We start from the raw sequence: 14,847 nt of genomic DNA, 5'->3' as shown, positions 1-14,847 counted from the left end.
GAGACAACAATAAAAGTTTTGGGTAAGGATCAAATAGAAAAAAAAGATAGTAAGAAATGAAAGTGACGTTTTTAGCTTAATTTTGAACACCCCACCCTCAAAGGGTAACTTTCCACTCCCTGCCTTCCTCTGTTCTTGAAAACCTCATAGTCTGCCGATTTCAAAGATTTAAAATTAACATGCATTAAAAAAACAAGAATGAAATGCCTCATGAGCTACTTGCGATTATGAATCAGAAAAAACAACTATGAACCATGACTATTTGTATAATTTTTTGTGTGCTTGTTGGTATCAGGAGTTTAAGATGGCTCGGAAAGGTCGATACACGAAAAAATCAAAATTGGGACCAGGATTTCAACAACCTCAAATGGAGCGACTGCGACTTCGGACTCTCACCATGATGGGATGGCTCTCAAATTCTCCCGACCAGTGGTGATAGTGTCCCTGCAAGTGGTGATAGTGTCCCCGCAACTTCACGCCCTTTCCGTCCCCCGCGAAGTGAACCAAGGCCTGCTTCATAGATGAGCACAAATAATGCCCAGAACTCGCTGCCAGGCAATCTAAACTTGGACGCTAATGCAAATGAGGTACCTCTTCTTGATGAAGAAGTTGACGACCTCCTTGATGCTTCTGGAGCTCAGAGTCACAGAGGACGCAAGACTACAGAGCTTTGGACGGTTAAGATCATCGGTAGCGTATTTAATTATTTTTCTTCGATCAACATGATTTAGGCTCCACCCATTGTTAATTTACACTATACTCTAACTCGTTCATCCCAAATGCTTTCCATTGCAACACAGTCAATGACATTTGACCTTCTCCATTGTTTGAATTGTGTTTTTTATTTCTTGTTTTATATTTTTTAATTAGATAAAATGTATTCTGTGGCCTATCAAAATATTTTAAAAAATTCTAAATTATTATATTAATTTAATTTTTGTCTCCGACATTAAAGTAAGGTATCGCTTTTGTCCTTAACGTTTGGGATAAGTCTCAAAGTTGTCCCTAACGTTTGAATCATCCTATTTAAGTCCCTAATGTTTCAAAATTGACTCAATGTTGTCCTGCCATTAGGAATCTGTTAACGGAATTGACGGCGGAACAAAATTGAAACGATTTTGAAACGTTGGGGACAAAAACGATACATAGAAATAAATTTAAGTTTTATCCTTCACCAATATCAATCTTTTACGGTACATAATTATTTAATTATTTTTTAATCATATTTAAGTAAATTACACTTAATCACATTACTTTGATTCTAAATAAATTTATTTTTTTATAATTTTACTCTTAAAAATTTTTACTCATCATGAAATATTTGTAAAATGACTTGAATCACATTATTTTATTGTATATGTATCATTTTTTCCCACAAGTTTATGTATTAGTCATTCTACAAACATTTTATGATGAGTAAACATTTTTAAGAATAAAATTATAAAAAATAAATTTATTTAGAATAAAATTAATGTGATTAAGTGTAATTTACTTAGATGTGATTAAAAATTAATTGAATAACTATGTACCGTAAAAATTGATATTATTGAAGAATAAAATTAAAATTTATTTCTATGTATCGTTTTTGTCTCCAATATGTTCGTCCTATTTAAGTCCCTAACGTTTCAAAATCGTCTCAATTTTGTCCCGCCGTTAATTCTGTTAAGAGATTCCTAACAGCAGGACAACATTGAGTCAATTTTGAAACGTTAGGGACTTAAATAGAACGATTCAAACTTTAGGGACAACTTTGGGACTTACCTCAAATGTTGGAGATAAAAACAATACTTTACTCAATTTCAAATTTGTACTTATTATTAATTTTTTACATTAAAAGTCAGACATTTTTTTTAATTTGTTTCAAGTGTTGCAATTCTACACCAATTTATGCATGTTTTATGCTGGTCTAATCCATCATGCTTCTTTTGCTAAGCATATAATAAGGTATTATGTTAATATTATTATGTTATATATTAATTTTCTCGCATGCTGTCCACAACGGATACACGTATAAGGTATTATGTTTGGCTTATAGATTCTGACGGCACAATCAAGCCGTCAAAACTAAGCGTGAGGGAGGCTTTGGAATGGCCTAACGGTAGGAAGATTGTGCTCAAGTTCAACAACGCAAAGCAAGCAATTGGAGACGAAGCTGGATTGTTGAGTAGCGTGCTTGGTCTGCTGGGATCTGATTATGGAAAATTTCCTATCTGTAGGGAAAGTTGGCGTCAGATTACCACTAAAGACAAGGTTTATAACAAATGTGTCAAGGTAAAAGTTTATATCCCCTTTGAATTAAATCTGCTTATTTTTATAATTATTGATAACTTGTATTATCTGTGTAGCAAATTTTCCACTTTGATGAAAATAGCGAAGGAACTATCAAGAAAAATATTTTGAAAAGTATGGGGAAGTCTTGGAAGGAAACAAGGTTGAGGTTGTATGATGATTTTTATGAGCCAACATTCACGATTGAACAAAATATTGAGCATCGCTCACTGGGAATTGATCGAGAGCATTAGATATGGTTCCTTGACTATCGCGCCAAACCTGAGACGAATGTAATCTAGTGTATCATTGTTACACAACAATACCATTTATGTTGCCTTGAGTCTTTTTCTATCAGTTTCTAATCGCCCTTTGTCTCTGATGGACCAATAGGAGAAGTGCAGAAAAAATGCGATCAATCGATCAAAACAACTATATACCGACACTGGCGGTTCGAAAAGCTTTGCACGGCGGATGGAAGTAAAGGTACTTTACTTTTTTATTCACTCTTTAGACTATCTCTGTGACTTAATTTTTCTTGATTTTGTTGAATACGGTAATGGCAAAAACTTTGTTGTTACAGTCAAAACAACAAGGAAGGAGAGTCGGTAGAGGAGAGTTATGGATCACAGTACATAAAAAAAAGGATGGCGCATATATCAGTGATGAAGCAAGAGCAATTGGTGTAAGTACTACTTGTTATAATTATCGATAAAATTATGATCTCAAATAGGGTAATAGTTTACTTCTATATGAAATGCTATATGATCTTTTCTTAATTTTATTGTGGCATTTATACTATGATATATGACCGACAAACATTCAAATTTGATTCTGTGTAATTTTTAAATCTTATAAAATTTTGGCACCATGTTGATTATAATTTATATAAGCTTCATTCGTAGGGAAAAATATGCAATTCCAAAATTTCTTTCGTAGTTGACACTTTTGCTCTTTTTAAGCCTTTGATAATCTTTCTCTTTGTAAAAGATTTGAGCTTTTTTTTCTTGGTTTTAGAATTTATTTTGGTTAAATTGCTATTAGTTATTGAATCATTATTTCAAAGCTAATATAAAGGAAGATTGAAAGACAAGGTTTTGGTAAGGGCTGTTGACATTTAAAGGGTGAATGCTAAGATATGGTGGGGACTTGTGGGAAAGGAGATGTTGTTGTTATCTAATTATCTTAGAATTCATTTAGTTGATTCAACAAATTATGTTCTTTCTCATCTTTCTCATCTATTTTTTGGTGATTTATTTCTCTGGCTTATTTATTTATGTGTCATAAGATTTATTGTTTGTGTTATTTCTAAATCTAGATGAATGGATAGTAGTTAACGAAGATTACATCAAATTTTGATAAAGGAGGTTATTTTTGGGGTGCAGATTAAGTAATCTCAGGTCTAATTCGAGTGCCTAATGATATGCTTATGGTTGAGTTTCATCTGTGATTTCATTGATTTGTGGATTACAATTCCTTAGTTATTATTGCAGATTATAAATATGTTACCTAGGATAGTTGTTACTGCATGAGATTTCAATCCTTAAGTAGAGTTTCACATTTACTATGAAAATTCTGTTTGTTATGTTCGAAATAATTCAGTTTCACTTATCCCTTATTTATTTTTATAGTGGTTGGCATTCTATGAAATAGATTTTCTATTTTGGTTGTTTTATGTAAATAACTTTTGATACCAATCTTTTTAATACTATATTTGTGTGTTTTTTATTGTGATGTAAGTGATATAATTAATCGTCATGTTTGGCGTGTTCTGATGGACCCATCAACAAAATGATGGTATTTGCTAATTTGTGTATGTAGGAAATAATTGAGGAGATTGAGTAACAGGATGAGTCTTCTAGAATGTTGTCTAAAAATGATTCTATTGAACAGGTTTTCGGAAAAGAGAAACCGGGTAGAGTACATGGTGTGGGTTTCGGACCGACTCCTAGTCAACTCTTCGGTTCGAATTCACATGCGCTGGGCAACAGAATCCAAGTAGAGGAGACCCAAAGGAAGCTGCTTGAACTGCAGGTAGAGCTGGAAGGCGAGAAGTTGAAGAGGAAGGCGATGGAGGATGAGGCAGCAGCAGAGAAGAAAAAGAGGCAGGCGATGGAGAGTGCTCTGATTTATCTATTTCAACGGCAGGGTGAGGAGCTGCCACCAGACATCACTGCAGGGATGAGCAATTCCGAATGATAGAGTGAAATATAGTATGTTAGGATTGGAGATATTTTGGATTGATTAAAACATTATTTTCAATTATATTATGCAACTCTTTGCAAGATATTTGTTTTCTTCGTATTTTCATGAATATATTATTTTGTTTTGCATATATAATCTTATTGTTTTTGCTACAAGTTTAGATACTAAGGTTGAAAATATTAACTCTTAAAATTGTAAAAAATGTAAAAAGAAAAAAATACTCTTATAATATTCTAAAAATTTATATGCTTTCTTTTTATAAAAACTCAAAATTTAATTTTTTTAAAATGTTTTAATTTGCGGCGGTTTTAAACCGCCGATAAATGATTGAAAGTTTAAAAAATCTGTTATATATTACGGCGGTTTGCAACCGCCGGTAACTGTAACCGAAACCTTAGAACAGTTTAGCGGCGGTGTTTAACACCGCCGCTAAACGTGCACCAACTTGACAACATCTAAGTAATTAGCGGCGGTTATACCAGCAATTTCCTAAAATCGCCGCCAAATCTAATCCCGGCACCCATAACCAGGGCGGTCAGGTGAATCGTCGGCCTTTGATTTTGCGCCCCTTATAGTGTTCTGAACCCACAGGGACGGGGGGAGGGGACCCGTTTGTTATATGGGGCGGGGGCACGGATAGTGGTACCCGCCCCGTGGAGATTCGTTTAATCCCTGTTTATATGAAAATACTAAAATGCCCCTGTTATATATATATAAAAGATATGAGTTGGAGCAAACCCCAGCCGTCACTCATGTTACTCCTCTCTTCTATCCTCTCCTCTCCTTTCTTCAATTCTATCACTTTCAAACCATTTCCTCTTACGGATTCATCACTGCCAACTGCCGAACACTAATCGCCGACCGCCACCTCCTACCCCTCAGTCCCTCACCGACAACATTAAAATCCTCTCCTCTCAGTCTCGACGTTACAGCTGCAGTGAGTCATTATCGTCAGAGCGTCCGAGCCTCTGTGCCGCTTCTCAGTCTTTGTCATCTTCTGCGTTGGAGCGTCCGAGCCTCTGTGCCGCTTCTCAATCTTCGCCATCTTCGCTGCCGGAGCGTCCAAGCCTCTGCTCTTTCTTTCGGTAAGTAGCTTCTGTGAACTCTGAATTTTTTTTACTTTGATTTGAAGCATTTGTGATTCTAATTTTGATTTGAAGCATCAGAAATTTTTAGTTTGTGATTCTGATATTGATTTTTAGTTTGTGGTTTAAAGCATCAGAAATTTTACTTTTTTTTAACTTTGATTTGAGTTAAGTTAACTATAATTTATGTTTTTTATTCTGATTCTGATTTTTATGATTTATGTGATGCTTTGTTAATTCTGTTATTTATGTAATTTTATTTGTTTATGTTACAATTTCTCATTTTGATTCTGATTTATATAATTTATGTGATTGTGTTATAATTTTTTTGAGTTAGGTTATTTATGATTTGTGTTTTTTATTCCGATTCTGATTTGCATGACTTATGTTTGTGATTTCTATAATTTATGTTTGTAGGATTCAAGTAAATCAGAATCTACCATCATTACCATTACAACTATTACAACTATTACAAGATGAAAAAGGCTAGAGAATGATTGAGAATTATATTTTTATGATGTGATGAATTATGTTTGACTGTTTATGAATTATGGATATGATATTATGTTTAGTTGTTTTTTAATGTAATTTGGGATTATCTTTGTTTTTTAAAATTTTTTCTATTTTTTCATTTTTTTTATTTTTATTATTTTTTACAAAAATCCGCGGATATCTGCGGAGACCCCAGTCTCCGGCGGATACGGAGTCCCCGTTACTCGTAACAGGGATGGAGACAGGTTTTGGCGGCGGGGGACGGGGGCCGGGGGGCATGTCCCTGCCCCCATGGGATCCGTTGCCATCCCCACTTAAAGCCAACGAATAAATAGAACTCCATCTACTAAGCATGACAACTCATCTATAAGGAATGTATATGCATATTTCAGTTATCACATATAAATTCTAATTTTGATTTTAAATGAAAAAAAGGAAAAAATGTATTTTAAGAATTACATCTAAACATAGAAAAGTTTCTCATGTTTGCTTTTGAAGTAATCCTTTAAAAGATTGTTCAGATGAAAGATTCCCCTAATAATTAAAAAGTTTGTTCAACATACAGTGCAGGCCTTTAGCAGAAGAGGATACAAAATCTTTTATCTAAACAAACTTGAGAACTTAGATAAACCAATTAAAGACAACATTATCATCAAGAACCCACTTATTGATGACGCAATGCCTGAAAGACTACCACAAGCAAGACTGATCATGATTGTTGAATCTTCAGGTCTAAAATAATAAGAAAAAAAAGCTTTCAGAACCAAGCACACACATTTGAAGATTCCCTACTAAAAACAACAATTCGATACTTGGAATAATCGAGCAAGAAAGTCTTCATCACTTAAAAATCTATAATGTCACCAGAATCAGTACAGTTACAGCAGTTGAAACATGAGTATGTCCAGCTTCCGGTCCCTCCCTAGTGAGGCCAAAATCTGAAAGTTTTGGCCTAAAATTTTCATCCAGTAGTATATTTGAGCATTTAAAATCCCGATATATCACCTTCGGTCAAAAACATTTTAGAAGAAAAAGAAGATTAGTTTGTTGGGAAAATTGGATGCCAAATGTGTCTGAACAAAAATATAGATATCATTAGAAGTTCATGTATGTAAGTATGTTTAAAACTACTAATATAACATGGCAATGCTTACCTGAACTTTTGATTCTTCATGCAGATATGCTAACCCTTGAGCTACTCCAAGTGCTATATCAAGTCTTGTTTTCCAAGGAAGAGGATCATAGGCTTTATTGAAAAGATGATATTCTAAGCTTTTATTCGACATATATTCGTATACAAGTAGTCTTTGAATTCCTCTTTCTCCATCCACAGAACAGTACCCTAACATTTTCCTAATATTTTTACGATAATAGGTCAAGAATCAAACAAATCAGGGAACAGCGAAATAGATTTTTACGATAAAAATCAGAACCTAACATTTTTCTAAATTTAATGTGTCAATATTTAAACTTTCATTTTCATATCACTGCAACATAGGAATAGCGAAACAGCCAGGGAACCAAAATAATGGCACTTATCACAGGAATAGAGAAACAGAAGAAAGAACTACTTACCTTGTAGTGTTCATGGTGAGGGTTGAGCGCCAATTGAGGGAGAGAAAGCACCGATTAAGGGAGGAGCGAGAGAGAGGTAGCATCTTTAGTGTTTAGGGTTTGCGAGAGAGAGAGAGACCACTGAGGGAGGGCACGCCGATGCAGGGTGCGCCAACGGAGCAACGTCGATAGAGAGTTGCGAGAGAGGGTGCGAGGGTGGCGAATCCGAGGAGGAGGCTTGCATTGAGGGTGTGAGGGTTGCGACAGAGCAGGTGCGAGAAGGTGCGATAGAGGGCTCGGAGAAAGGGCTGGGTGTAAGGGTTCTCAGCGGTGATGAAGATGAAGGGCTGGGAGAGAGGGCGTGCAAGCGTTCTCATCAGTAGTGATGAATTGGGACATGGTAGTGATGAAGATGAAGGGCTGGCAGCGAGGGTTCGAAGGCCTGAGTAGTGAAAGGATCATCACTTCTTTAATTTAGGGTTGAAGTGTTTCATTGGAAAAAAAATTAAAGTGTTTGAAAAAAATTGGTGAATACTATGTCGGTACGCTTTTTTTAGAGTGCCCAGAGTGAGACAAATTAGGCACGCTTCAAAAGCGTATTTGTTTCTCTCTATCGCCACGCTTCTAAAGCATGGCAAAAAAAGGCGTGACCAAATCAATAATTAGTTGTCACCCTCATAAAAGCGTGCCGATTTCCCTCTATGGCCACGCTTTTGACGCGTGGCAAAAAAAAGCATGGCCAAATCAGTAATCAACCGCCACTCTCATAAAATTGTGGCCATTGACCACTTTTGGCCACGCTTTTAAAGCGTGGCAAGAAAAAAAATGTGCCGACAGGCCTTTTTTCTTGTAGTGCCATGTATACGGTAAATGAAAAAATTAAAAAAATAATATAATTATTTTTACTAATGTGACAATACATCATTTAAATTTAGAATAAATATTCAAATTAATCTCTAAAAAATTTTATATCAGACATTTTGATTTTCAACAAATTTTTATTCTCAAAAATTAAAGTGCTTAAGAATTATTTCTGTCAAACAGGTTGATGCTTGCGTGATTTTGAAAGAAAACTAATTTGTCCTAAAGTAAATTTTTTGAGGATCTAATTATCTTATAATAAAGTTTATTAGAGATTTATTTGTCTAATACATATGGAACAATTGATTTAAAGTGACCTAGGGACCAATCTGTCTGATGAGAGTAATTATAAAAAAATTTTGAGAATAAAAATTTGTTGAAGATTAAAGTGGTTGATAAAAAATTTTGTAGAGACTAAAATAATTATTTACTCTAAAAATTACATATATAATTATTTTTCTATACTATATCAATATTAAATTCTTATGTGTAAGTTATTAAGTAGAGTTGTGAAAAACTATAAGAGCCGAAATAAATTGAAAAGAAAAAGCGAGAAAGAAAGAAGCTAGAGAGAAGAGAAAAATACAGAGAAGTTATTTTGCAAAATATTGTTTAATTGATAGTAACAGTTACAAAATCTGTATATAATTGACTCGTATAACTAATTTGAACAAATTGGGTAGCTAGCATAAGCAATGCAACTAACTAATGAGCTAGCTGTTGCAAATTAGCCTAATATTCCCCCTTAAACTAAAGGGTTTGTTTTGTATACTTATTGTCTTTGAATTCGAGGAAAGTAGGTGTTAAAAGGAGTTTGATCAATATGTTTACCACCTAATCTTGGACTGATATATATGTGTTCAGCGAATACTTCTTTCTTTATCAATTGATTTCTAACAAAGGATTGATCTGATGCAAAGTGTTTGGATCGGACGCAAAGTGTTTGGATCGGACTTGTTATGTAAATTTAGTTAGCACACAGTAGTATTACACTTTGATTGTCAAGTAAGGAATTTTGATTTTAGATAGCAGATACTATAGCCAAATAATTTTAGTGAGTGTTTCTGATATTCCTCTGAATTCATCCTTCATTTTCTTCTTAACCATGAGACTAGAATTGGGCCTCGATAGATCCCAGAACCGTTTATGAATTTTTTATTGTCCGCGTCACTTTTTTACTTCGAATTGTAGAAGCCATATATCCTAAGGTCTAAAAATATTTTGAATTGTAGACCACAATTTAGTGTACTTAATTAATATGAGAATGTGTTAGCTCAGTTGAGTTTGAGAGTGTTGCAGTAAAGATTTGTGGTTTAAAGATACAGTTAGAAGTGGTTTGTGGTGCCTTGTTGTGCCATCATTGTGCCATCAATATGTAAGCCTTAGCAAAATTAACAATACTTAAGGTAGTTGGTATATATTCTTGGCCTAATAACAACCTACAATGACACTAGTTCAACTGAAATATAATACAGAACTAAAATAGGAACTGTTACCTCATGGCAACTGGTATCTCAGCCGGTGGAAGGGACTGTCTGGGTACAGGCATAAGACACGGCGGTCGCTCCCATGCCCAAACAAACAACAGATTAAGAGGACGCCCTGTAAAGATGCGCGAGACATGCTGACTCCCAACTATAAGTATGGATCCGCTCGAAATCGCAAAGCAACGGTAGATACTTCACGTTAGCATATGTGGTCGACTTATCCGTGAATAGGGTCGAACCCAAAAAATAGAAAATCTGGCATCTGGTGTATCTCTTATTAGACTCCTCGGTCTCCAATAGGGTCGAACCCAACCCAGCTTTATATAAGATTTTGAAGAACTACTGACAACCGGTTCGCAACCGAATATCGCGATACTCTGACTTTGTAGGAAGTCGCTACTACTATCTGTCCAGCCCCTCACAGGCTCTCCATCAATGTATAGGCCAAATATATGAGCGACATCTTTCAGTGTCACAGTAACCTCACTCAACAGTCATACAAAGGTATGGGTTTCTGGCCTCCACCTTTCCACCAAAGCAGCTAATAAGGGATAAAATCCTTTTATGAACCTAATCCTAGAGACGTGGTAGAATCCTGTTGAGCGTAAGTAATTTTCGACCATCAAATTCCACGTCTGCAGCGGATCCAGTTTACGAACTATCAAATTACTGTTTGGCTGGTTCAACAACAATATATTTATTCACTAAATATTAGTTTAAATAAATAAAAAATATAGTTATTTCTAATCATAAATAAACATTTACTTATTTAAATATTATGAATAAATACATTTAATATTTATATTCAAACATAAATAAATATAAATAATATTTATTTTAGAAAATAAATAAATATCAGTATTATTAATTTTTGAAAATAAATAAATAAATATAAATAATATTTATTTTCAAAAATAAATAAAATATTTAATAATATTTATATTCGAAAATAAAAAATTTAAATAATTTTTACTTTTAAAAATAAATAAATATAAATAATATTTATTTTCAAAGACAAATAATAAATATCATTATTATTTATATTCAAAAATAAATAAATATAAATAATATTTATATAAAATAAAATATAATTATGTTGGACAAATTTTTTTATTATTCGAAAATATTAATAAAATACAAAAAATAATAAGACTAAAATAATAATATTATATTTTTATATAATACTAACAACAACAAAAATAAAAAAAATAATTTAAATATATAGAATAATAAAATTTATCAACTTACATAAATTGGATGATCTAAGTAATTGATGATATGTTCTTCGAGTGTTGTATAATCACATACCATTTTTAATCACCACAAACTAATAATTCTTTTATATATTTTTTCTTCTTTAAACACTACCTAAATCCTAACTCTCTGTATAACACACACTCTTCGCATTACAACATACAGTTAGGTTCCTCTTCTTCAACCTATTTTCTTCTTCTTTCTTTATATAACACACACATTTTGCACCATATAACACACACTACACATGATGCATTCCACTCAATTTATAGAGCTTCTTCGACCAGAGACGTTGGTTACCGGAGCTTCTCCAATATTAAACAAATACACCAAAAAATATTACGTATCAAAAATAATTTCTGTCCAAAGATATACAAAGATAAATTAAATAGGAATAATATTTCTCTGTTACTTTTCTCTAATTTTTTGTCACCCTTTTCAGATAGACTTGTCTGCATGGTTGGATGATTGATATTTTAATTTCTGCACAATAATTTTTATTCTGTTATTTTTAGAAGCTTTTCTTCTAATTAATTCTCAAGGTTGAGTTGTCTTTTTACTTTGTGAATGTATGCGTCAGCACAATTCTTTTTTTATTTTAGAACAAAATGTTATTCTCCTCAATTTGGTCACGAAAAAAAGTAAGTACAACATATCTGAAAGTTACAATTAATAGATAAAAATAACATATTAGTACACATGTTAACTTCATGTAAAAATTGTTGTTTGAATTTATATACAACAACTTCTCATTTTGTAGCGACTCTTAATTTTAAAAATATAAATATAAATAAGTTATAATTTATTTAATAAAATTAAAATTTCTTATTTTTAGAAAATTATTTTTATTATCAGTAATTGAACTAATTTTATAATATTTGAATTTAATCAAATTCATATTATTATTATTATTATTATTATTATTATTATTATTATTATTATTATTATTATTATTATAAACATTAGATACAATTGTCATGAGTATTATATGTATTATAAGTTTATATAGTTTTAAACCCTAGTATTATGTATTCATTATTGTTATTATATTCGCTACATTATTATTATTATTATTATTATTATTATTATTATTATTATTATTATTATTACATGATGATCATTGCTATTGCTAGTATTATTATTACTATTATTAATTATAAAGGATGAAAATCAAAGGGGGTTTATATTTTGGATTAAGTTATATATATATATATATATATATATATATATATATATATATACTATCACTATCATTATGCATATATACATACATATAAATATGTAATAATAATAAAGAAAGCCGAGGCGGCTTATAAGCCTTCATAAGTCATACGTGTATATATATATATATATATATATATATATATATATATATATATATGAACATCGTAAGAAAGAAAAAAAAAGAGAGAGAGAATAGCGTAATGAAGAGAAAAAGAAATAACGTAAATCTCTTTGAATTTTCGGCTTCGATTTCTTGCAATCCATAACTCCAATAAAAAATCTAAACCGGTAAGAGTATTCGTAACCTCCTCCTCTACACGTTGGCACTATTTTTGATTAATGGAAGTTGACAGTGACGCACCTCCTTTATCTCTTGGGTTTGGCCAACGAGAATTTTAGGAGGCACAAACGATTCTGGACGTTTTCTTTTTCGATAGATCGGTCAGAAAGCTTCTCCGGAGCTTTGAATATTTTGATTCCGTATGAAGGTATGGTTTTAGTTTCTCGTAGTTAATGTTTAATATCACGTGGAATCTTAGGCTAGAAGACCTTAAGATAGGAATGAACTGAACGTATAATTGATGGATTGTATATATAGAATAAATTATGTGGTTTAGCTATTGTTAATAATTTGCTATTGAAGTTGGTTGGTTTTGGAAAAGATTTAATATTGGTATTTGTTTGATTTTGAAATAATTTGTTACCGGAAATGATTTGAAGGACTGAGAGGTGTTGGATTTGATAGTTGGGACCCTTGAAGGGGGGCAGAAATTCGAGCTTTAGAGGAGATACTGCCAAAACTTCTATAAGGATTGAAGTTTTGATTTGAGGTGGTATTTAAAAAAGAAAGAGATTATTATGTGGCTTGTGTATTTGAGACTATTTGTTGACCCTCTGTCGCAAGATGTGACTGGGCACTTTAACTCAGCGGATTCCCCCATGGGCATGCATATATATATATATATATATATATATATATATATATATATATTGAATATTATATTTGAGCTTGGAGTTCGTCTCCATGGAATACTATATTATTGAGCTTGGAGTTTAACTCCATGGAATACTATATTATTGAGCTTGGAGTGTGACTCCATGGAATATTATATTTGAGCTTGGAGTTTGACTCCATGGAATATTATTGAGCTTGGGGATGCGTGCACAGAGGGACTGTCCAATGGTTAACTACCAGGACATGTCAGGTTGGCTGTATAACCGACAGATAAGACTCATCAGCCATAGGATAGACATACATCATATGCATTTATTTTTTTGCTTGAGTGTGCATTGTTTTGGTTTGCTTAACTGTTTAATTCTGCTTATTCGCTACTTGTTCTACTTGCTGTAAATGCTTCTCTATCTGTGTTTTCCTTGCTTGAACTGTATGTGTATGTCTTCTGAGAAATCCCTCTTGATGAAGGTGTGAGGGGAGAGGGTTGTTCCACCAGTGATTCAGAGGATTTGAGGAGACAGAATGTGAAGTATTCGGTTAAAGTTAGATTCAGGACTTGAATACCTTAGACAACTTACCTAATTTCTGGTTTAGTTGAATTCTTAAGCTGAAATCTGAGTATCAAAGTTCTAGGAGTGCCTCTGACTCTCCCGAGACCTTTTACATTAACTATGCAAGCACCTTTACCATACTGAGAACCTCCGGTTCTCATTTCATACTATGTTGTTGTTTTTCAGATGCAGGTCGAAAGGTATCTCATTAGGCATCTGGACACCTGAAGCGAAGTGGTTTCTGTGTTATTTTGTTGTGCAGTGATGTATATACACGTACTTAGCTTCCTCTCCACATAACTTATTCTTTTTGATCCTCTTAGAGGTTTATGGAGAGGCAGGATTTTGTTTATGTACGTCTTGGGTTTTGGATATATATATATGTAAATATTCTCCGACCAGCCTTGACTTCGCGGACTGAGTTAGGAGCTTGTTATTTTGTACCTTTGGCTTTCTATTCCTACTTTTATTACCTTACGTTTGATAGTTATAGTTTTCCTCACACGCAAGTTGTTCCGTTTTTGGAGCGTGGCGCTTTTCATTTTGCGATTTTGTTTTACCCATTTTTCAAGGCTCCTAGTCTATTATATTCTTTCTACTATTATAAGTATTTATTTTAATTTTTTTAGAAGTTGTAATACCTCGCCACCTCTATTTTACGACTTAAGCGTAAAGTTTTGGGTGGTAGGGTGTTACATTATAGTATGAGAGCCGTTCGTTCCTGTAGAGCCTGAGGGATGGACTGATTATGCTTCTGGCATACTCTGGGTGTGTGTATGTGCTATTAGGATATCTGATTGATATATGTGGCATAAATGTTCATGAGCATGCATCTGGAACTTGAAGCATTAAACTTGCGATATTGAGACTGATCAACTTAATATCACTTGTTTGGTGTGAACAGGGACCAA

The 14,847-nt window shown here is 33.1% G+C and overlaps 2 protein-coding genes across 2 annotated transcripts; both read left to right on the top strand.

The window, feature by feature from the left end:
- Window positions 1–521: 521 nt before the first annotated feature.
- Window positions 522–2,522, top strand: LOC110271866 (uncharacterized). Its single transcript, XM_021123466.2, has 3 exons — window positions 522–690; window positions 2,036–2,271; window positions 2,346–2,522. The coding sequence occupies exons 1-3, from the start codon at window positions 522–524 to the stop codon at window positions 2,520–2,522; spliced, it is 582 nt and encodes a 193-aa protein (XP_020979125.2).
- Window positions 2,523–2,827: 305 nt separating this feature from the next.
- Window positions 2,828–4,467, top strand: LOC148563735 (uncharacterized). Its single transcript, XM_088488333.1, has 2 exons — window positions 2,828–2,953; window positions 4,162–4,467. Exons 1-2 carry the CDS (start codon window positions 2,828–2,830, stop codon window positions 4,465–4,467), a joined length of 432 nt encoding a protein of 143 aa, XP_088344459.1.
- The last annotated feature ends 10,380 nt before the right edge of the window (window positions 4,468–14,847 follow it).

The sequence above is a fragment of the Arachis ipaensis genome, chromosome B5, assembly GCF_059453495.1.
Source record: "Arachis ipaensis isolate K30076 ecotype BB chromosome B5, ASM5945349v1, whole genome shotgun sequence".
NCBI classification, from domain to species: domain Eukaryota; kingdom Viridiplantae; phylum Streptophyta; class Magnoliopsida; order Fabales; family Fabaceae; genus Arachis; species Arachis ipaensis.
Note: the sequence above shows the minus strand (reverse complement) of the source record. Positions and strands in the feature narration are given on the sequence as shown.

Bases quoted from the DNA above. Each gene is read 5' to 3' on its own strand.
- LOC110271866 (XM_021123466.2), top strand. From the start codon at position 522: ATGAGCACAAATAATGCCCAGAACTCGCTGCCAGGCAATCTAAACTTG. The intron at 691-2,035 runs GTAGCGTATTTA...TTTGGCTTATAG, and splicing joins TTGGACGGTTAAGATCATCG to ATTCTGACGGCACAATCAAG. The intron at 2,272-2,345 runs GTAAAAGTTTAT...TTATCTGTGTAG, and splicing joins TTTATAACAAATGTGTCAAG to CAAATTTTCCACTTTGATGA.
- LOC148563735 (XM_088488333.1), top strand. From the start codon at position 2,828: ATGGCAAAAACTTTGTTGTTACAGTCAAAACAACAAGGAAGGAGAGTC. The intron at 2,954-4,161 runs GTAAGTACTACT...TCTATTGAACAG, and splicing joins ATGAAGCAAGAGCAATTGGT to GTTTTCGGAAAAGAGAAACC.